We start from the raw sequence: 23257 nt of genomic DNA, 5'->3' as shown, positions 1-23257 counted from the left end.
CTCCCCTTTGCATAACAGAGATGTTGGCTACATGGGCTGAAGAAGATCTGAAGCTCAGCCGGTAAAACCTCTGTTGTGCTACACAGGAGACCCGGGTTCGAGCCCATGTGGTGAAGGATGAACTGGGACAGGAACAGCGAGAGCACAAGCCCAAGAACCCGAATTTGTTACAGTATTATTAATTATATATTCTGTATTGCATTTAAATTGGAATGTTTTTACAAATATATGAAGAAGCGAAATGCAGCGTGTAAATATAACCCTTTTCCCTCCTTTAACTTAAAGAATTGTGTGAAGAAATCCTAAATCATGGAACCATCACTTATAATAATTCATCCAGATACACCTGCTCACACCGTAGCCAACAACAAGCTACAATAGTGGACTATTTTTATATATTCGGCTATGTAAGAAGCACTACCACTATAAGGACAATAATATAAAAAACGAACGTCAAATGTTTCCAAAATGATCCCTTGTGATGTTTTAGCTGCTTATTACATGACTCCATATTAATATTGCTGTCAAGTACTTTAAACGTTTAATGAAAAAGTAAAAATCTTTTAATTAAGCGTACATAAGCATACACAAAGATTCTAAGCTGATTACGAGGAAGAAAAATCACCTGTTTGTCGCACATAAAAAGTGTTTTTTAAGTATCTAAGACAGTTCTTTACAGCTTTTAAAGTCATGCTTGTTTGAGTTAGGCAGGCACATGTCATTGTATCTTATTTTTTATTTTGTTTTTCAAAATAAAAAAAAATAGTATAACAAGTAATAGGTTTATTCCATGCTGAAAAAAAGAAGAAAGAAGGCCCCACGGCCAAAACGTTGTGTTTTCTTTCTTCTTTTTTTCAGCATGGAATAAACCTATTACTTGTTCCTTTGCAATGTACTATATAGTACAGTTTAAACATTTTTTTTTTAAATTCCAAGTTTAATTGTTGTTTGATTACTGACTGCTGAGATTTGGATTAAGACAAAATATATATTTTCTCAATGCAGTTGTAAACCTGAAACAGACACATCATGTTCACAATAAGCTATAACGGTGGACTATTTTTATGCATTCGGCTATATGAAAAACAAACCAAAAGTAATGCTCTGATCGTGCTTTGAACTGCCTGGGTTCAGCTTGCTATATTACAGTGCTCATTACCACTACAAGGACAATAGACATTTCGTTAAAAAAAGAAATGTCAAAATGTTTCCAAAACATCCACTTGTGATATTTTAGCTGCTCAGTTTCACGATTCCATATTAATACAACTTTAAAGTGATATTAAATCATTACAACATTTATCTTTTTACAGTAACAGCAAGTGGTGTCCTTACTACGTATTCTTAGAAAAGGATATAATGTTATAACTTGTTATGAGTTCAAGTTCACGTTTATTTGTCATTCCAGCCATATACAAGTATACAGTGGTACACTCCATGTTGGAAATACAGGCAGGACAGACAGGACACTGACATAGACATTGTAGACAGGATACACATGCACATGCACATACACAATGCAGATAGTGCAAATTACAAGGTGAATACACAATAAAATATACACATCACACCTATAATCCACAATCATCTCCTTAGACTTACTGATGTTCAGAAAGAGGTTGTTCTCCTGGCACCATGCTGCCAGGGTTTCAACCTCCTCCTTGTATGCAGACTCTTCACCGTCTATGATCAGGCCGATAGCTCTATGATGGAGTTTGCATTATGTCTAGCGACACAATCATGGGTAAATAAGGAGTAGAGGACAGGGTTAAGCACACAGCCTTGAGAGGCTCCAGTTTAGAGTCAGAGTAGAAGATATGTTGATGCTCACCCTCGCCACCTGCGGACGTTCCGTCAAGAAGTCCAGGATCCAATTACAGAGGGAGGTGTTCAGTCCCAGGTCCTGGAGCTTGATAACAAGCTTTGATGGCACTATGATATTGAATGCTGAGCTGTAATCAACAAACAGCATTCTCACATATGTTCTTTTCTTATCCAGGGTTGACAGGGCAGTGGCAATAGGATCCTCTGTTGACATGTTCTGGCGATATGCAAATTGTAGTGGGTCTAGGGTGTCGGGCAGTGAGGAGGTGATGTATGCTTTGACCAACCGCTCAAAGAACTTCATGATAACTGATGTGATTGCAAGGGGTGGTAGTCATTCAGGCAACTGACTCTTGGTTTCTTAGGGACAGGAACAATGGTGGTTTTCTTAAAGCAGGAAGTAACTATCGACTGAGCTAGAGAAAGGTTGAATATGTCTGAGAAGACATCTGCTAGCTGGTCTGCACATACCTTCAGAACACTGCCAGGGATAGCATTACTGACCTCAAATCTAGCATAGAATGAATTTAGCACATCAGGAAGAGAGGCAGACTGTTGTGTAATATAGCTGGGTTGTGTTTTGTAGTCTGTAATGGTGCGTATACTGTACCACTCCACATGTTCTGTGTGTTGCAGCTGTGATAATATGACTCTAATTTAACTCTATAGGTGTATAAATATAATATGGAGAGATCATTTAAAAACTAATCACAATTTAAAGGGAGGTGTGATACTTAGAAAATAAATAATGTGATTTAGTCAAGAAAGCGATTTCTAAAACAGAGTAATACTGTATGTATTAGCTTTATTTGACTGGAAGGTCTTCTCTGAGGTTTTGCTGCAGAGTATAGTTGTAGCCGTTGAGCTGGTAGGAGTGCTAACATTTTTCCTGTTCTGAAATGGATATTGTTACACATTGAGCTAATGGCATGCCTGGGGCCTTCTCTTCTGTTTTCTGTTCATGCATGGACACCACATTCAGTGTTCAGTGCATTAATACCTTATTGTAAGGCACAAGGCTTACAAGTTCAGCTCATGGCTCTGTTTTGGATACAGCTATTTTTTGGCTGGCTGCCAGCTCAGAGTTGTGCTTGAAGAGTGTGGTGCAGATTATCTTGGGTTTCTGCAAGCAGGATTATCATTCATTAAGTATATTAATAATAAACTTTGTTATAATATGTAGTTTCTTTAAAATTAGCTTTTCAAAAAGTTTTGCTGTAATGAGAACACGGTTTACAAGGAGAGGAAATAAGTTAGCACAATTTAAAACAAGGATATTGAATGCAGTAGAAGATACTGGAAACCCACATTAACCTGACAAAATGTCTGACATGAAAATGTGAAGTGCAGATTAAACTGTCCTGAAGACCTACTCACAAATTGATCGGAAATAATCAATTGAGAAACAAGTAAAAATTATAGTCTTCTGCAGGGTATGGGGGATTTTCAGAGGCCGAGAAGAGCAGTTTTCATCATTTCAAACAGCCCTTTAATTAAGCAAAGTAGATTTGTTTTTTATTTGACACTCTACCACTTTGAAAGCAACCGAGACTTCTTAGATTTGGTAGATTTGTTCTAAGATTTTTTGCCGAGGCGTGTCCACTGGTGGTGTGAGGGTACCTTCCCTGCTCTGTGTCCAGAAGAGGGACTCGGGTACCTGCAGACCGTTTGCAGATTACTCACCAGGAAGGTATGGAAGCATTGGGGTGGAATCAGGAAGGAGGAGACAAAGACCATGATAAATCCTGGATTGGGGGATTGCTGGAAGTTTCAAAGAGCATCTCTATTCAACAGCACAGTATGTATGCAGTCAGCAATAGAGATGAGAATCACAGAGGTTGTCAGATTTCAGAGAAATACCAAAGATTAATATGGTCATATTTAGCAGTGAGATAAAAAAAGTTAGTGGTAATAATCGTATATAGGTAAATAATATAAGAAAACTGAATCTAGTAGAGCTACCATACTCCCTTAACAGGAACTGGAAGTTTGCTCCAGAAGTGTGTTCAGTTGCTATTGAACCGGTTGTTCAGCGTCAATATCAAAGTGGTGATGTTGTACTTTAGAACATTTTTAAGTTGTTGGCAATTTTGTTTTTTTAATTTAACAACATAGTGTTTCTGCTGTGCCAACAGATGAAGGTGTTTTTTTTTCTGAATATTGATTTGATTATTCATCAGACCATATTTCTTCAAGAATTGTCCGTACTGAATGGAATTTAAAATATATAAAAGTGAATTTGTGTGTGTAATAAACTAATCTTAATGTAAAGCGTTACTCTGTTTTAAAGGGGAACTGCAGTCCCAATTTCTCAGGCTGGTTATTAAATCTTGCTAAGAAAATAAATTCATTGACGTTCTAGAAGAAAATTACAAATTTTTAATTAAGCACAAGATCATAAATTTTATGAAAGTAATGTAAGTAGTCATAATGTCGCAAACTTTAATTAAAGTTTCTACTAATCGTATTGAGAGGCGGCCCTTCCGGTTCACTAGTATCTGTAATGACTAATGTAATGCGATATAAGATCGAATATGTACAGATTGTGCAGCAGACATTTCACCACAGAAATGTTCCAAAGTGATGTGCATGCAGAGTTAAAAAGTAAGTAGTATTTGTTGGCAAAGCCTTCTCGAAATAAAAAGCAATATTTCTGTTGGATTAAAAGAGATGTATTCACAAGCCTGCTTGTTTACAATGTAATAAGGTTGCAACACGGCACCAGAAGTCTTGTTGCCTTATTCTGAATCAATCACACAATATGGGGCTGCACATACCAGTTATTTAGTTTTTTTTGCTATGTAAATTGGAGGTTTTACAAGGTACTGTGTATATTTTACTTTTATTGTGGTTAGAAATCAATTCTGATTCTTTATAACCCCAAAATATAAAAATAACATTGTAGTTCCCCTTTAAAGGAGTAGAGATATTTCTAGGATTATTTTTTTTGCTCTCTTGTTGGGTGAAATTTAATTTTAACTTCAGAGAGCTAAGCATTGTAAACTTTGTGTGCTAAAATATTTCCTGCAAGTGAGTAAGGCTTTGCCAAATGAAAATTACTAATCCAAACAGTATTGTTTTCCAGGGTGGGCTATTCTGAGTTATAGGCCCTCTGGTGGTAATGTTTTATGACCTAAACTTCAGGGGTTTACACCTAGAAGGCACATGGGCTGCTCCACAAGGCAGGTTTAACTAATTTAGGATTTTCGCAATTTAGCCGGATTGAATTAACTTGATAACTGACTTCAGGTTTACTCCAGTTTCACGAAGGTTTCTCTGGTTTCAATAAGCCAGTTAAAGTGAGTCAGGCTTAAATCATGCCACACTTCAGAATAAATGGTGCCTGGTTTCTCTCGGATGTCGTTCTGGGAAGTCATTGCTGATCTCAAGAGGACCACAGATACTGCAGGATTGTGTACTGAGCACAGCTTTGGCAGGTAGGGGACATGGGAGAAGGCTAGGCATCTCTGGGATGAATCCTGGGGATATGGTCGATTAAAGATAGAAATGTATAGCCGACAGATGTAGGTCACAGCATCGCAACAAAATGACAGCCATATGAAACTGCAACAAACCTTTTACATGTGGTTTTTAGTGGTTTATGTGGTTGCGTTTATGCTGCTTGGAGAAAAAATTACAGAATGTATCACAGGGAATGGAATTAAAGGAGATTGGTTTTGCCAAAGATTTACATGTTCAACACAATGGAAAAGAAAGAAAGCTATATTGTATCCAAGCACAGCAGGTCTGTTGCTTTGAGAATTCAGCCTTTTAAATTTTACCTTGTTTAGAGAAGTGTTATTCATTAAAAGTGATATAGTCCTTCACTTAGTCTTAGAACAAAGTAGTTGAGGGAATTATCTGTGATAATTTGACACAATTTAAATTCAGTGGCTGTAATCCTGTGCAAAGAGAGAGTTGTGCGATTTTCATTTTTTCCTTGGAGAACACATTTGAGATGTATTTTGAGGGGCTGAATGGTTAGAAACAATGGGTATCTAAAATGTTTGTCTGTCAATACAGTATGCTTGTGTTTTGTCTTTCTATTCTCAGAACTTTTCTTTTAATCCAAGTGACATAGAAGGCTTAAGAGCACAGGCTCTTGAGATGAGGGAACCAACTGATCCAGAGCTGAATCCTGTATATCAGAAAAAATCTGGGATTTTTGCATAATACTAACTGTCATAATTGCATTAAATTTATACGGAAAGTTCCAAGAAAATTAATCCCTACTGCCCATCCTTACATAGTGGTTGTATCATCTAAAGCTTCCAAACAGTTAAATTATTTGTGTTTCAGCTTGTGGTAGCATCTGCAATTGACTTAGTATTCCAGGGTCAGACCTCATCTTGGCTAGCAAAGAATCTGTGCAGCGTTTCCTTTTTTTTCTGCAAAAATTCCTCCAACAGTAATTAAGGATATGAAGGCCAAAAAGAGGTCAGATAGCCTTCGTCAGTGAAACCGGGGATTGTTTGCAATATACAGCACTCCTTTTCTCTGCTTTTGAATAGAAAACTTGTAGTACATTGACAATCTGGGTTGTTACTGTTAAAGCAGCATGTCTGTACTTCGTAGGATTTGTTGTTAAGTAGTTAATGAACATGAGTTTATCTTCTCCCTTTTTCATGGATACACAAGGCACTGAATGGTACTATCTGTGAACTTAGTTGTGCATCCTTGACTGGGAGTTAAATGCTGTGTTTAATATTGATGTTAGAGTTTAAATGTTTTATGGAAAACAAATATAAGCTGTGTGGGAGATAAAAACTGTAACCTACTAAATGCCAAAAGTGGTAAGTAAGGAATCTCTTTCAAGTAATTCTTGATGCTGATGGGACATTTTAACTTAACTTTGGGTTTGAAATTCATGATTTTAGGTGTACAAAGATGTTTCAGCTTTTGTTCATATATTTGCAATATTAAAATGCAAATACAGTACTTTGAGAACTATACCTGCAATTTATTCTGCCTGTAACATATTTGCAGTTATATGGCCTTTCTTGACTGTTGCTAAAAAAAATTCTGTTTCAAAATTACATTTTTGGCAAGTTTTAATAAAGTATCTACTTTGTTATTGTCATAAAATACTTTTCTGCCATTTGGTATAATAATACCGGTGGTGGCAATGTAGTTCAGTTTCCTCATTCCTCTTTCTTATGTAATGATACCCTGTTCTATAGTGCATAAGGCTGCCACACTGTGTGAAAGTAGAAACACAAGTAGAAACACAGCCTTATAAGTAGTTTTGTTTAATTAATTAATTTCAGTTTGCATGTCTTTTATTGTTCTTCTTCCATTGTCTGTACTTTCTAATGTCTAGGGAAAAAAGATTTGGTTAAATTTATAAATAAATGTGTGTGCAGTATTTGCTTTGGCTATAGACAGATTTACACAATGGAGCATAAACATTTTCAAAGCTGCATTGCTTGGCTGTTTACTTTTTCTGAATTTTAGGTCAGCTCTCAGTCTAAGCTTGTTAATTTTGTACAGTATGCACCCTAGCTTGTTATGTATATACAGTATGTATGATTACTATAGTCTTCACCTTGTTTTTTTTTGCTACTGGAAAGCAAAAGTATGCCTAACCTATACACATAATGACCCAAAAACCATTTCTGAAAGACAAATTTTACCGGACTGATCAGAAGTTACACAGTGTGTAATGTGTCCCTTTGAATATTTTAGTTCCAGCTGCTGGAGAGGGTTAAAAATGCATCTTTTTAAAAAGAAACCCTGGTTTATTCACAGAAATGGAAACCAAATAAAAACAGTACTTAAGTTAAAAAAAATTGCAATGTCCCCATTGTGTCTGATGCAGGGTCAAGGTTTTTGACCTGTACGCACTATGCTGAGTGGTTATCAAGTGTAAAATGATCACATATTTCAATAATGGACAATCAAAATAGCTTATTTCTGCATTTAAATAGCCTTATTTCAAAAGAGTGCAGTTAAGTTGGATACAATGGTGAAGTGCAGCCCGACAGTCATGTATGTTCATAAACACAGCAACAAGTATTCTTGTCAGATTCAGAAGTCAGATTATAAAGATGCTTGTTCTTGTACTGAATCCTTCTCAGCACATTGCACTAAAGACTAGTAATCACAATTAAAATATTTCAGCCTGGATCCACTTATTATCCTCATCAGGATAACTAATACATTATTGATAATGCAGATAATGTTGTGGACCTGTCTTATGCTCAAGAACTGTTCTGTAGTCTTGTTGTTCTGTTGTCTGTGTTGGTTTAGCTGTTAACATTTAACTTAAAGTCATTAGTGCAGTAAATACATGGCAGACAGTTTGCTTCTTTTCAAGACCACTTCCTTAGGCTGTCATGTAGTCCAGAATATCTTTTCATATTTTATACAGTTTAGTATTGGCTTTCCCCCATACTTTGACTAACCCTTGGTTTGTTAAATGGAGCTCTGTTGCATGTGGTCTAGACTAAATGATACATGTTGTAAAAATAACTTTCTGTTGCATGACTGAGAATAAGAAAATGAGGGTATAATGCTGCTGCAGAAAAAGAAATACCAAAGGCAGTTTTTAAGGCACTTGATTTTTATTTACTTCTAACTCCTTCTGAGAAATCAATTTTCAGAAGTGTGAAAGTTACATAAAAGTGTGAAATACATAATGAGATGCAGAGAACATGTTTAAGGAGCCCATACTCTTTGAAACAGCTTATTTAGCTTCTGACTTCTTCTCCAAATATTTGTCACGTTTTACTCTCAGCTGTACTCGTGTATCCATGTATTCAGCTACAGCTACCCAGGATCAGACCTCCAAACATCAGCAAGTGTGTTCCTTGACAGAATATGAATCGGGACTTTTAAGAACATTAGGTTCTTAAAAGCTGAGCTGAATTTCTTTGAGCAAAAGAAATAAATGCAAAAAAGAACTATCAAAGAACAGTGTTTTGGGGAGCCATGCTTGAGATGAGACAATTTTCTGGACAAGATCATTTATTATTGAAATTCCCATGGCATTCTTTTAGGGATCAAGGGGTGCCAATCTTCGTGTTATGCTTAAACCAAAGATTCCCTTATAACATTTAATTTTCATCTCCTATTCATCTCACAGACTAAGGTTTTGACTACAGGTACTAGGATAGCATTTTGGGGAATTCAGGAAGGGCAGTATGTAAATGAAAATTCATTCCTTTACTTATTTTCATAATAGGAAATAGGAAGACACTGTGGTCTTATTTTTTTTTACTTTAATTGTTCATAGCTCTAAAACAAAAAGGCTAACTGTTTCTTTAACTGTGTTTCTGCTTTCTGAGTTGGCTGGTTTGCTATGGCTTGAACAGTGGAGCCAGATGTCTGCAATATGATGTAATGTTGCTCTGGAAACCACTGAAAAAACACTGAGGCATTTACCACAAAATTACTTCAGCTTTTGCTAAAATAATGAAAAAAATTGGACATATGGGCCCAGCGATGGAAAATTCTCAGTATGGCTTAATAGGCACTTTCAAATGTTTCTCATAGATCGGACCTAGAGTTAGTTGTTCAGTCTGTAATTGACTTTGTCATCATTCCTCATACAAGTTCAGGTGGGTAGCTGCGTCAGCATGCGTAGGCTGCAAAGGAACAAGTAATAGGTTTATTCCATGCTGAAAAAAAGAAGAAAGAGAACACAACGTTTCGGCGAAAAAAGCTCCACGGCCGAAACGTTGTGTTCTCTTTCTTCTTTTTTTCAGCATGGAATAAACCTATTACTTGTTCCTTTGCATTCCTCATACAATACTGTCAGTGCAGGCTTGTTGAGCAGGGATGCTGAGAACAACATAGTAGCATAGCCCTTTTTTTATGTTGTGACGTGACTGCTGCAGTCCTTATACCAAACAATTAATATCATTGAAGACATAAAACACAGTCAGAAAACCTTGAGAAGAGAAACATACAGTAGCACTACAAACCATTTCTGGTGTTTGTATTCTTAGATTATAGCATATAAATTGCATGTACAAGATTATAAAATCTCTAAAGTCTGCTGCTACAGTATGTAATTCTCATGATGCTTGTGCTTATTGTGTAGTGTGTGCATTTGTGCATTTGCCCTGTGATTGACTGGCGTCCCATCCAGGTTGTACCATGCCATGCTCCTGTTGCTTTCTGGCATAGACTCCACCTCACCCGCAACCCTGAATTGGTAAAAACAGTTAAAAATGGATGGATGGACTAACAGTTGTGTTTTTTAACATCAGTTCATAGGACAGCCTTACCTTTTAGAGCTTTAATTATTTTATGAAGTCCTACATTACCTTTTTACACTGTCCACATGTAAGTGTATGTCTCCCTACATTTTAGGGTGACCACAACCTGATGGTTTTTAGTTTCTCAAGGAGGTTGTAAAGATGGGTTGTAAACCTGTAACTTACTTTTTGCTGTCTTTCTCCTGTCTCTTTCTTCATCTGCCTCTCCTTCTTCCATTTTTGTTTAATGTGGAATTGCCCCTTTTAAGTATACTATATGTTTACATGCGCTGCTGGCCATTATCTGGAAATTCCATTTTATGGTAACAGGGTACCAACCAATACAAACATTTGCACTCCCACCCAAAATGAATTGACACTACTATCTGGACCATTTATATCCATGAAAACGTTGGGTGATCCTTTTCAAAATACTGTGAAATTGTAATTGAAGAGTTGCACCATTGGTGGCATTCTTTAAATGAAAGATTTCTGTGCTGAAAGCATTATAGATTAAAATCCTTTGAGCAATTTGTAATTTCATAATTTTACCTTGTACAGCTATTCATTGATTGCACTTTATTTTGCTGAAAATCTCCCCTGAACATCTTTTATAATTAAAACATGTAAAACATAGTAAGTATAAGAGTTCCATTCAGATGTTACTGCTTGTTTCCTGCAATGTTTTGTAAAGATAATTTTAGGTTTTTACTGATGTACTTGCATTCCTTTTTCCTAGAAAGATGGCATTTTCAGTTCAGTGCTGGGGATATTAGGACTTCTTGTCAGGATTCTGCAGTTTGTGGATACTGATAAAAATGTGATTCTGTTTTCAGTCACGGGAGCAGTCTGAGGATGAAACAGACGAATCAGTGAAGTTTAAACGGCTTCACAAGCTGGTGAACTCCACTCGAAGAGTGAGAAAGAAGCTGATCAGAGTGGAAGAGATGAAAAAAACAGGCACAGAAGGTATATATTCTTTATATATCTGTCTAGTTTGAGAAGTGGTGCACTTAAAGTATATTATTGTAAGGTCTAATGTGCCCTGCCCTGAGGATAAGTACAGTGGCAATCAAAAGTATTCACTACCTTTGGTGTTTTGTCACATTTTATTGTGTTACAATATGGAATCATATTGTATTTGAGATTTTTTGCCATTGATTGACAAAAAAACACCCATAAAGCCAAAGCAAAAACCACATTCTACAGATCCTCCTAAATTAGTTAGAAACATAACTTAAATATAACAGAAAATAACCGCATAAGTACTGATTTCTTGAGGCCAGCAGCCATATCACCCTGCAACTAACAACTGGCAACCCACTGAAGCTAAGCAGGTGTGAGCCTGGTCAGTACCTGGATGGGAGACCTCCTGGGAAAAACTGAGGTTGCTGCTGGAAGAGGTGTTAGTGGGGCCAGCAGGGGGCGCTCACCCTGCGGTCCATGTGCGTCCTAATGCCCCAGTATAGTGACGGGGACACTATACTGTAAACAGGCGCCATCCTTCGGATGAGACGTAAAACTGAGGTCCTGACTCTCTGTGGTCATTAAAAATCCCAGGATGTTTCTCGAAAAGAGTAGGGGTGTAACCCCGGCGTCCGGGCCAAATTCCCATTGGCCCTTACCAATCATGGCCTCCTAATAATCCCCCTCTATGAACTGGCTTCATTACTCTGCTCTCCTCCTGTGTGGTCAGCGTTCTGGCACACTATGGCTGCCGTTGCATCATCCAGGTGGATGCTGCACATTGGTGGTGGAGGGGAGTCCCCATTACCTGTAAAGCGCTTTGAGTGGAGTGTCCAGAAAAGTGCTATATAAGTGTAAGCAATTATTATTATTATTATAGTTCCTCTGAAATTTTCTTATACCCTAATTGGTTTTCAATAACCCTATCCCAAATTTGATTTAAATGTTATTTTTTCTTCATGATGTCGTTTTTTTTGAGAGCTGCATTAATTAATTGTGGGACCAGAGTTATGTGTATTTTACCAGAACTCATGGGAACCCTAAAGATTATTGGTTGTATCAAAGCCAATCTATGCGTGTCATAGCAAAGGGGTGAATACTTATGCTGTTGGTTATTTTATTCTGTTTTATATTTAGAATTTATGTAGGATGATATGTAGCATTTAGTTTTCACGTTGACATTGTAGAGTGTTTTGTGTCGATCAATGGCAAAAACGTACAGATTAAATGCATTATGAGTCCACATTATAACAACATAAAATCTGACAAAGTCCAAAGAGGGGTGAATACTTTTGATAGCCACTAATTGCCCATTCTACCCTTTTATAGAGGATCATAAAGGTCAGTCTGTGGGTAATGTCCACATCTGTAGCTCAAATATATTGATGTAATTAACACTACTGAGTTATAATTATAAAATTACAGTCTACTCAATATGGAGGAAGGCAAAAATGTATGGCTCTGTTATAAGAAAGTGACCTGAAGTCATTGTAAAATGAGCCACCAAACATTAACATCCTGTTAATGTGAATTCATCTTATCATTCATAATCAATTAATTTAATTGTCTTTGTAGTTACTAGAAACTGCATTTTCTCTACAAAAATGAACTTTTCTGAAAGGATTCTTTCATATTAAAATGTAAAGAGGTATAGCAACAGAAAATGTGGAATTTTAAAAACGGCAGATTTTGGTTATTGCATGTTCATGTGGATTTTGACATGAACATGGCTTACAGACGTTATGAAGACAGTATGGGGTAGAAATAGTTTACACCTAAATGGAAACTCTAGTAATCATGTATATATTAATGTTTAGGTATAAGTACCTATGCATACAGTGCTGTAAAAAAGTGTTTGCCCCATTCCTGATTTCCTCTATTATTGCAAATTGTTTACACTGAATGTTCTCAGGTCTTCAAACAAAAACTAAACTTGAATAAAGGGAACCTAAGTGAACAAATATATTTTTTTTACTTATTTCATTTATTTAGTGAACAAAGTTATCCAACACCAACTGACACTGTGTGAAAAAGTAATTGCCCTTCACTGTGTGAAAAAGTGAAATCAACCCAATTAAAGGGATAATTGTATTGATTACAGCCAGCCCTGCTCAATATAAACCTCACTTACTGTATTTTGACCCTTACCATCAGAGTCAAGTTGCCAGCACAAAAATTCAACAAGCACATTATGCCACAATCAAAGGAAATTCCTGAAGAGATCTATCAGTCTGGAAAGGGTTACAAAGCCATTTCTAAGGCTCTGGGACTCCACTGAACCACACTGAGAGCCATAATCCCCAAATGGAGAACACTAATAGTAGTGAATCTTCCCAGGAGTGGCTAACCTGCCAAAATTTCTTCAAGGGTGCAGCATACAATCGTCCAGGAAGTCACAAAGGATACTAAACATCCAAAGAACTGCAAGTGTCTACCAACAGTCAAAACATGGTTGTAGTGTGATTCTGTGAGGATGCTTTGCTGCCTTGGGACCTGGACAACTTGCCAAAATTGAAGGAACCATGAATTCTGCTCTGGATCAGAAAATTCTTAAGGAGAATGTCTGGTCATCCGTCCGTGCAACAAGACAATGATCCAAAACACAAAAACAAGACCACATCAGAATGGCTGAAAAGAAGCAAAAATAACAGTTTTGGAGTGGCCTAGTCAAAGTCCAGACCTAAGCCCAATAGAGATGCTGTGGCAGGACCTGAAGTGAGCAGTTCATGCTCAAAAACCGAATTAACTGAATTAAAGCAGTTCTGTGAAGAAAAGTGGGCTAAAATTCCTATACAATGATCTGAAAACTGGTATTGAATTATAGGAAGTGTCTGGTTGTAGTCATCGCAGGTAAAGGTGGCACAACCAGTTATTAAGTGTACTTATAATACTTAATAAAATATTACTTTTTCACACTGGGGATGTGGGTGTAGTATAACTTTATTAAATAAATGAAATAATAATAAAAAGTGTGTTTTTTTACTCAGGTTCCCTTTATCTAATATTAGATTTTGTCTAAAGATCTGAAAACATCCAGTGTGACAAATATGCAATAATAGAGGAAATCAGGAAGGGGGCAAATACTTTTTCACGGCACTGTATATACCTAGGTACTCAAACCATAATGTATATGTATATCTACTATAGGTTATAGTCCTAGTACAAAAGTGCCTGTCTAAAAGTGTAAATGTTTTAATTAAAAGATGAATTATTTGATCCTTTTCAGATCTGTGTTTTGAGGAATCCGCTACACGTGAAGACAATTCTTCGCTTTATTCGGGGGTGCAAAAGAAGCCTCCGATTCCTCAAGATGATTCACTATCTTTGCTGCTCCAGGAGCAACTCTTGCAGGATGGAGATTCAGACAGCATCACCACCTCTCCCTCCTCCAGTAGCCTGGACACATGGACGGGCCATAAGTTGGTCAAAAGCTTTGGCAAGTCCAGCAGCAGCCAAGGCCTCATCCGCTCATTCAAGAAGGTGGGCAGTGGGGTGGTAGGTGGCAGCGGCTCTTCCTTCTCTGAGGTAGAGGGCTGTGGTGAGGAGGACCTGCAGCAGAAAGTCTCCCGCTCCATGACAGACGGCGAAATGCGCAGGGTCCTGAGCCCACTTAGCCACGGGGTAAGTAGGGAAAATGTGTACAGCTTTTATGGCATGGCCAGGCCACAGCATCACCTGCTGGTGTCCCTGGAGGAGTTCCAGAGTATCAAGAAGCAAGTACGGCTAAAGAAAATAGATGCCAACTACTCTTACTTCAGACACTTATTGTACCAGCGCCCCCACAACAAGCTGCCAGTGCCTCTGCCCTCTTCTCCAGCCCACTGTGACTTCCAGCTGCTGCGGGAGAAATCTAAGGGCAGTGCTGGTGGTGGATGGGGGTTCCCCAATTGCAAGTTGAGGACAAGGACTGCAGTCAGTGAGTTTAATATAACCTATGTGGTCGAGAGAAGCCTTTATGGACACCTCCACTGGTCCCAGCTGGTACGGCCTGTGGACAGGACCATGAGCAAAGGTGACCAGCAGGATCTACGCCGCTGCCTGTTAGAGGAAGAGGGAGAGGCAGAGAGGAAGTGGGCAGCGACTGTGGACCACTGTACCAAACGCGTTCTCTTGCGCATTCAGCAGAAGTCTGTGAGTCTGTGAGGAGAAGGCCCTCAGGACCTCCCTCGTTAAGTGTGGGTTTTTTCTTTTCTTCCAAGGCTGCAAAATAAGTTCCTTTTCTGTTTTATGTAGATTGTGGTGATTTTAGTCATAAGAAAGTTTACAAAAGAGAAGAGTCTCTATCGGCCACCATTCTCATTTTATTGCTAGTAGCTTATTATCCAAGGATTTCATTCAGCCATTGCTTAAAGGATGCCATGGAATTTGCTTCAACTACTGTATATAGCTGGGTGGTTTGTTCAAGAGACCCAAGCTGTACAGATTTTAAACAATTTTAAGATATTGTGTAAACTCAATGTAGTGTATACTAAATGCATCTGGTCGAACAGGAAAATTCTAAAGTGCACAAAAGAACTCGAGTTATGTACCTGTGGACAGTCACCACCAATCACCTTGAAATTTATCTGACTGTTTTGTAGCATGAGCAAATTTAACTCCCCATGGGTACTGATGTTATGCTTAGGAAGTGAAGAAACATTTCAGTCACAGTGAATAGTAAACCTAATATTTTATTATTATTCTTATCCATATTTTCATTGCAACCTTTTCCATAAGTTTTAAATATTTAAGAAAACCAGTTCTAAGATCACATTTAAAAAGTTATTTCAGCTGAAGGTGCTGCATTTCAGACTTAGACATGAGATGGCAGGTGATGATCCTATTCTTTCAAATTTCTCAGCTTCAAGGTAGAGCAAGGTGTTTGTCTCCCCAATTAATTTAAAATGATTCCTTAATCTTAGCAAAGGCGCTAAATCATCCCCACATCATTGATTAATGTAAATGTTGAGGAATGTGGTTTAAGTACAGTATGTAGGTAACAGCAGTATGTTGCTTATGATAACTGAAATACGTTGCTAATGTGGAGACAGTGTTATTCTGCAGCCTTGAAGAAACCAAAATGCCCACTTTGTATTCAGTGGAAGTGGTCAGTTAGTTTTCATTTTAGTTACTATTTTTTTCTGTTTTGTGAACAGAATTGCATGATTAATTGATGTTAACATAATTTTTCCTTTTTGGTGGAAAATGTTTCTATTTGCATGACCATTCCATTGAATATCTAACATCCCATCAACAGACCTTTTTCTTCATTCATCTGCTGTGACATTTATGTAATGCCTGACATGGACCCACAGTACTCCTATTCTGATTTATTCAGCCCGAAAGAAGTAGACTTCTGTTGGCATTTGAACAGAAATAATAATATACTCTCTTTTGTGCTTATCTTAGTTTTTGGTATTTTTTAATTTTAAGAGTCACAAAGGCAATATCTTCATAAATTCAAAGCCTCTGGCCAAGACAACATCTCTGGTTTCCTCTTTACATTTCTGATACCTACTATTCTTAAGAGATGAGGGTCAAAGCTATCTCAATTAGGGTTAATTTTCTTTTTTCCCCATTATTATAAATCACCCAGCTTTTCTCTGCCCCACATTTTATAAGAAATATAAAATACTGCTAACAGACCTTTCATGTTAGCTGAAGTGATTAAAAATTTGCCAGCAAACTTCTCAATGTAACGTATTAGGAAGTGAGCATGGGAGACTTGTCAATTTCTGCAGTCTAAATATAATTGTAACAAAGCTTAGAAAAAAAAGTCAAAAATACCCATCTTCCATTTGTTATTAGACATATGTGTACAGCTAAATTATCTGATTTGTGGCATGATTGCTGCTAATACTCAATATTTTTGTAACTGATATCAAGCTCAGTGGTCTTTCTGTAGTTGTGTACGAATGTGGTGTTTCTGTATATAGCTGTCATTGAAATACAATGGGTAAAAGTACAGCAGGGTCTCAACATCCGTGAGGATTCAGTGCAGAGAACTATTATGAATAACCAAATTTGCATATAACCAAGATCACCTCGATAACGTTGCATAATTTACTACAATTTATAGTATATGTGGTTAAAAGACATAAGTAACAATCCCTTATATGCTATAAGTAAGGGATAAGTATAAGTATATGCTTATAGTACTAATTACTTGGCTTCAATTTAATTAAATAACATTGTTATTTAACAAAACAGAAAACAGTAATGAGAAACATATAGCAATCAACTGCATAAACAATTTGAATCCCTCCTCTACACTGCATAGGCTTGCACTTTCTCTCTCTGCTTTCCCAGTTCCATGATTAGCATACCCCACTTAAATTAAAAGGGAAATAGTCAAGTGAGCTTGTAAAGTCATTTCCAGCCTGTCATTCCTCATGTTGCCAACAGAGAACTGGGATTGTTCAATTCAATACAGTAACAAGACCACACTGAGATGTGGGTACTTGGGCAGAGGGCAGAGAGAGGCTCACTCCCAGTCTGTTCTGTAGCTAATTTGAAAGTTGCGCTTAACAACCTTCAACTATCCTTCTCTGTTGTTCTTCCATCCAGTACCCCATAGGCCAAACCGAATTGTGAATAAGTGATTTAGCAAATTTTAATTCACAGATTTTGAGACTGTACTGTACATATTATGATCTCAAGCATGAAGTGTAATTGTATGATATTAAACATTAATGGATATCATATGTGATCATTTATTTTCTACAGAGAACATGCAGCTTTGGAGGTTTTGACCTGTCCAATCGTTCACTCCATGTTGTGAACAGTGCTTTTGAACCCTCAGTGAGTACTCTTTCAGAAATAAAAACAATTCAGGGACAAGTGGGTATAATTTTACATGTTGTTAGTAAAATTAAAAGTTAGGAAAGGAATAGTGTCTCTGGTCATTACCATTTTTTGGTTACAGATTTGAAAACATTTTCCTCTTAATTTTTGAGGGTTAACTACAATGTATAAGCTAAATTCAATATATAAGATAAAATATATACAGTATATATATTTTCTCATCCTGCTCTACCCATGCTTTTTGATGTGTGGGTATATTGTTGGGTTCTTTGAAACATCTTCAAATCTTTTTTTAATTGTGTGGTATAGAGTAAAGAAGGAATTTACAGAGAAGTTGTGAAGTCTCCAACAACATCGCGAATCTCCCTTGGCAAAAAGGTGAAGTCAGTGAAGGAGACCATGAGGAAACGCATGTCCAAGAAATACAGCAGTTCTTTATCTGAACAGGTCAGGCTTCCAGCAAATCATTCTTCATCTCTGAGACGTGAATTTTATTCAGGAGGTATGCTGAGGAAACAAGCATGTTAATAATGATTTTGGTTTGGATGTAAACTGGCTAATCATCAAACGCACACACACCTTGTTGAGCACTGGGGTAACCCAGAACAGTCCCTGTTGAAAACTTGATTACCTGGAACTTCTGCATCTGAATTCTGTGGGAGTTGTTATTTGCTTGATGTGCATTTCAGAAAAGCACAATGTAATTCCACAGTACAGATGTCTCCTTGCCTTACTTGGCAATGTAGTCTCTGAAGAAAAATGAATAGAAGAAAGAAATGTTTTTTCCCAGACTAAAACATGCATATATCCTGACCATTTTTTGCAAAAAGAAATATGAAATGTAATTCTGAAATACTACATTAGAGTTAAATTTGTTTTTTTGCTTCATTTACTTAATTATAAGTGAATAAATAATGTAAACATTATAATCCTATTTCAGTATTCAAAAGTAAGTAACTTAGTTCTTAGTTAACTGGGGAGTTAAGACATGTATTAAAAGGGTGTGTTCATAAGCAGCTGCCTCTCCATACCACTTAAAGTGTATGAAGTGTAAAATAACTTTCACAGAGTGTTATTGATTTTAAAGGATACAGAAAACAAAGGGCTTTATGGTAGGGGTTTACCACTTTCCATTGACATTGTTTGGTTAAGGAGAAACTAGTGTGCAAAAAATATAGTTTGAGGTAGTTAAGATTTTAATTGACAGAAAAATGACACTTAAGAACCATTTTCTTTTCTTCATGCCAGCAATAAAGCACCAAAGTCTAAATTATTAACTAAATGTATAACCTGACATTATTTTACTTTTTCTGTCATATATTTTTGAAACACTTAAGATATGTTATATTTTAGTTGATCAGATATTTGTTTTTCATGTTAAAGATTTAATTCAAAAGAAGAAAAAAATATTTTATATAAAACAGGAAGTTCATGGTTAAGCAACTGACTTTAAATTCTGGAGTGCCATCTGGTGGTAGATGGCAGCTATTTGTCATTATGCGGTACTCTTCATTCCTTTCAATACTTGTCCCAAAACAGCTTTTATTTGTATTATCTTCAAATATTAAATATTACATGTTATTAAATGTCCTAAACATTTTACCGTAAATCAGATGTTTTAATTACTATGTAACACAGATATAGTCTGCTAGTATACATTGTACTTGTAGTATTGTTTTTTAAGCACTTGAAATAATGATAAAAAGCACCTAACTCACCCATCTAACTCAAGTCTTGTGGTGAAAACCGCATTCATTTGAATGGTTGTACTGTTACATTAAAGCTAAATCACATTGAACGTATAACTTTATATGAGACAAAAACATCATTCAGATTTTTCTTTGATGTCTTGTCAGGTATGGTTTCAACTAGGAGTTTGGTTTGCATTATGGGAAAAAAAAGTATGTTTTTGTCTGATTAGCTTGAATTTTGAAGTCTTTGTGTGTGTGAAAGATGCAAGTTAAACATGATCTGTGTCTGTGTTCTTCTCCATCACAGTCAAGCCCTGATGGGACACCCAGCTCCCCTCAGTCTCCTCAGCCTGATACTGACTCATTAGAGAAGCCCAAGCTGAAGGCAGGAGGCTCAGTGGAGAGCCTGAGGAGTTCTCTGAGTGGACAGAGCTCCATGAGTAAGTGTGTATTTAAGCATCGTTGGAACTGGTCACTCTGGTGATCTTATATTCTTTCTGTACTCTGTGTCATGTCCAAGGAGGAAAGACCTAGCTGTAACCAGAACTCTAACCAGAAATATTCACCGCTAAAAGCTCTGTTGAACTACAATAAACAGACGTTCAGCAATTTTGGCCTCTAAGGCAAAATATTTTCTTTTTCTTTAAGATGGAAGGAAAGTATCAGATGTCCATTGACGCCTCACTGGTGACAAAGGATACAAAGCATAAAAAATCATTATGCAAGTGTTTTTAGAAGAATAAAGAATACAGATTTGGGATATTGATTAAATGGCTTTGGTGTCATTTTCATTAATTTATCATTAATGACTGACCAAGATAGACTTTGTCAGATAGAAATATCTTTGACTGTTGAATAAGTACTAAATTCAGCGAGACGACTTAATATGCACAGGTACTGAGATCATTTTAATATAATATATTATATTATACTGAATTTAAAGCCTGTTAAAACTTGAGAACATAGAAAGGAATCAATATAATATGATAACCAATTCCTTATCAATGAACAGTATATTTGTACCATCGATAAGTTGAAGGCTAAACTAAGTTGGCACACTCGTGCCCGCGGTCTGGGGCATTAGGAATCCCAAACCTGGACAAAGTTATAGTGAAACAGTGAATGAAATGAAATTTTGTGGTTTATTGTAGGAACAAATATGTTTGTGTTTCTGGACCTTAATAAATAACTTTACGGGAAATAAGGTCAGTACAAAGTGAAATCTTGTATTAATTCTAGGGATGTGCAACAGGCAGATACATTTTCTAGTCAATGCAATCAGAATTCAATTTAAACTTAAGAGAGCAAAACACTTCAAGCAATTTGTGGAGATACAGTACATACATTATAGTTTATAAAATATTTGTACAGTATCGGTCTTTGGTGTCCTTAAAATTCCATTAGTAGTAAAAACCAGATGCAAGTGCCACCAGGGCACTCTTTGCGTTTGACTATATAGGCCTCATTTACAAGTTAGCAGCAGTGACCTCGAGAGTTGAGATAATTTATTAACTATCAGGACTGGGTATTTTATAAGAAACTAAAGGATTTTAGAAGGATGTATTTACTAATTTTAGGAAAAAAAACAATGCTCCTTGCTACCTGTACCACAAGATGAAATGCATTGCAGATGAAAGATGTGATACCACAAGATGTTTTGCAGCAGCACATGCTTGTGCTTCATGTGTATTTTTTAGTTTGTATTTGAGGCCACAAAAGGACTGTTTAGCTTGAAGTGGATTTTTGTTTTATGTTTCATCTGTTAAATATAGCAGAATATGACAGAAAAGAGTTTGTTGTAGATGGTGCACACATTAACAGTTTATGTTGAGCTTTTCAGTGGATTCCACACTGATTATTACTTTTCTTGATAAACTGTGCAGAAGCCCCATCATTAAAATATAAAAAGATGATTTTTTCTGTCTTCCTGTATTGATGTAACTGGGGATGATCTCAGTCTCTTGAGCAAGAGCTAGGAGTTTCACAGAAAACATGGCTGTCTGATTTCATGGTTCCTGTGAACCTAGTCCAGATAAAGTAGCATTCCACTGTTGATCCATAACTAAGGATTTCCTAGTTCAGTGCTGGAAAGTAGAAATAAGAAAAACATAAATGTTCCATAACCAAAATGTTGCTTTTCTTTCCACTATTTCAAATTAAGCAAAGGAACAAAACTGTGGAAGCAATTTATCCACTAAAATATTTTAGCTTGTGCTTGCATTTTAGAGTTTGTGTGAGGTTGTGGAGGAATTTGCTTGTGCCACCAAGAGAGGGAGAGCATGGTCTGGATACAAAGCCCTGCTACAGGATACTGAGCTGGCCCTGTGGTGTGTGTTGCAGGTGGTCAAACAGTGAGCACGACAGACTCATCAGCCAGTAACCGGGAGAGTGTCAAGTCCGAGGACGGTGATGATGAGGATCCCCCCTACCGGGGCCCCTTCTGTGGGCGAGCCAGAGTGCACACTGACTTCACCCCCAGTCCTTATGACACAGACTCCCTCAAATTGAAGGTATTCTGCCTGTCCACATGCATCGTATAATACACAGATTTCTTTTGAATTTAGTTTTAAAAAAGACATTATAAATTGATCCCTATCCTGTGTACTGCAAAATGTTTTGATTTACAAAGTTGCTGTGTCCAGAGATTAGAAGTTTGAGCCTAGAATTTACAGCTATCTGACTGTAATTGGGATGCCTAAAGCAACAGTGCACAACTGACAGACCATCTCCAGGGTTGAGGTTTAGGATTATCATGAGTGTGGTCATTGAAGTTTATTCCCATGATTCTTTGCCGTAACCTGTAGTCTAAAGACATGATTGGCAATTCCAATTTCAAAGTGAGTATAAAATGAAAAACAAAGCAGTTGTCTATTTCTGGGATTCTCAGATCTCTGTTTTATTTTATATTTCTTTGTTATTTTAGGTTGAAAGCTGTGAATTCTTAAATTAAGAGCATCATGTATTGATTTCATGCCTTAGATTGTATGTATTAGGTTTTCTCTTCTATTTGCTGCTCTTAAATCTTACACACACATTCTCTAACTTGTAGAAGGGGGATGTCATAGATATCATCAGTAAGCCACCTATGGGCACCTGGATGGGTCTTCTGAATAACAAGGTTGGCACTTTCAAGTTCATCTACGTGGATGTGTTGAGTGAGGAGGAGGAGAAGCCCAAGAGGCCTGTGCGGAGGAGGAGGAAGGGAAGACCACCCAAACCCAGCTCTGTGGAAGAGCTGCTGGAGCGCATCAATCTCAAGGTAAACCCACTAACCTATGCGAACTCTCCTACAGGCCTCTCAGCATACCAATTACCTAACTTGGGTAATAACTTTTGTATGTTCCTAAAAACATCTGTTAGACGCAGTCTGTTTTTGGGAATGAAATCTTTCCACTGACTCTACTGCATTGTGAAGAAGAGAGGCTCTAGACAGCATGCATATTTTACATAACAGGTAAAGGTTTATTGCATGACGAAAGGAAAATAAAAGAGACACAACATTTCGGCTGTGAAGCCTTCTTCAGGTGTGAGGGAAAGAAGGAAACCGGCAGGTAGTGAAGCTTAGAAAAGAACAAAAGACAGGATAGTTGAAAGGAGGCAAGAAGCGGGGGAGAAGGAGTATTAACACTCTGGGAGAACTAGAAGAGGGGTGTGAACTCAAAAACTGCAAATGAATTGAAAGGATAAGAAGCAGACGAGTCAGTCCTTAAGAGAAGGGGGAAGGGTGATTGTAGTTTCAGGATTTTTTGCAAGAAATGCAGTAAATAAGGATGCTGGAAATACATGATGCCA

At 37.1% G+C, this 23257-nt stretch overlaps 1 protein-coding gene across 2 annotated transcripts in view; it reads left to right on the top strand.

The window, feature by feature from the left end:
- Window positions 1-23257, top strand: part of sash1a (SAM and SH3 domain containing 1a) — a 392361-nt gene that overhangs the window by 349021 nt on the left and 20083 nt on the right. The window contains exons 9-15 of one of the 2 annotated variants that reach the window (XM_088933877.1): window positions 10862-10994; window positions 14218-14612; window positions 17697-17771; window positions 18084-18221; window positions 19773-19905; window positions 21806-21975; window positions 22515-22724. In XM_088933877.1, the coding sequence (XP_088790003.1) occupies window positions 10862-10994; window positions 14218-14612; window positions 17697-17771; window positions 18084-18221; window positions 19773-19905; window positions 21806-21975; window positions 22515-22724 (1254 nt within the window). Of the gene's footprint in view, window positions 1-10861; window positions 10995-14217; window positions 15123-17696; window positions 17772-18083; window positions 18222-19772; window positions 19906-21805; window positions 21976-22514; window positions 22725-23257 lie in introns of both variants that reach the window. The other variant, XM_088933868.1, reaches the window with a different exon arrangement.

This window comes from Atractosteus spatula, chromosome 2 (assembly GCF_055471065.1).
Source record: "Atractosteus spatula isolate fAtrSpa1 chromosome 2, fAtrSpa1.hap1, whole genome shotgun sequence".
In the NCBI taxonomy this organism is placed as follows: Eukaryota; Metazoa; Chordata; class Actinopteri; order Semionotiformes; family Lepisosteidae; genus Atractosteus; species Atractosteus spatula.
This window is presented reverse-complemented; position numbering and strand designations above follow the sequence as displayed.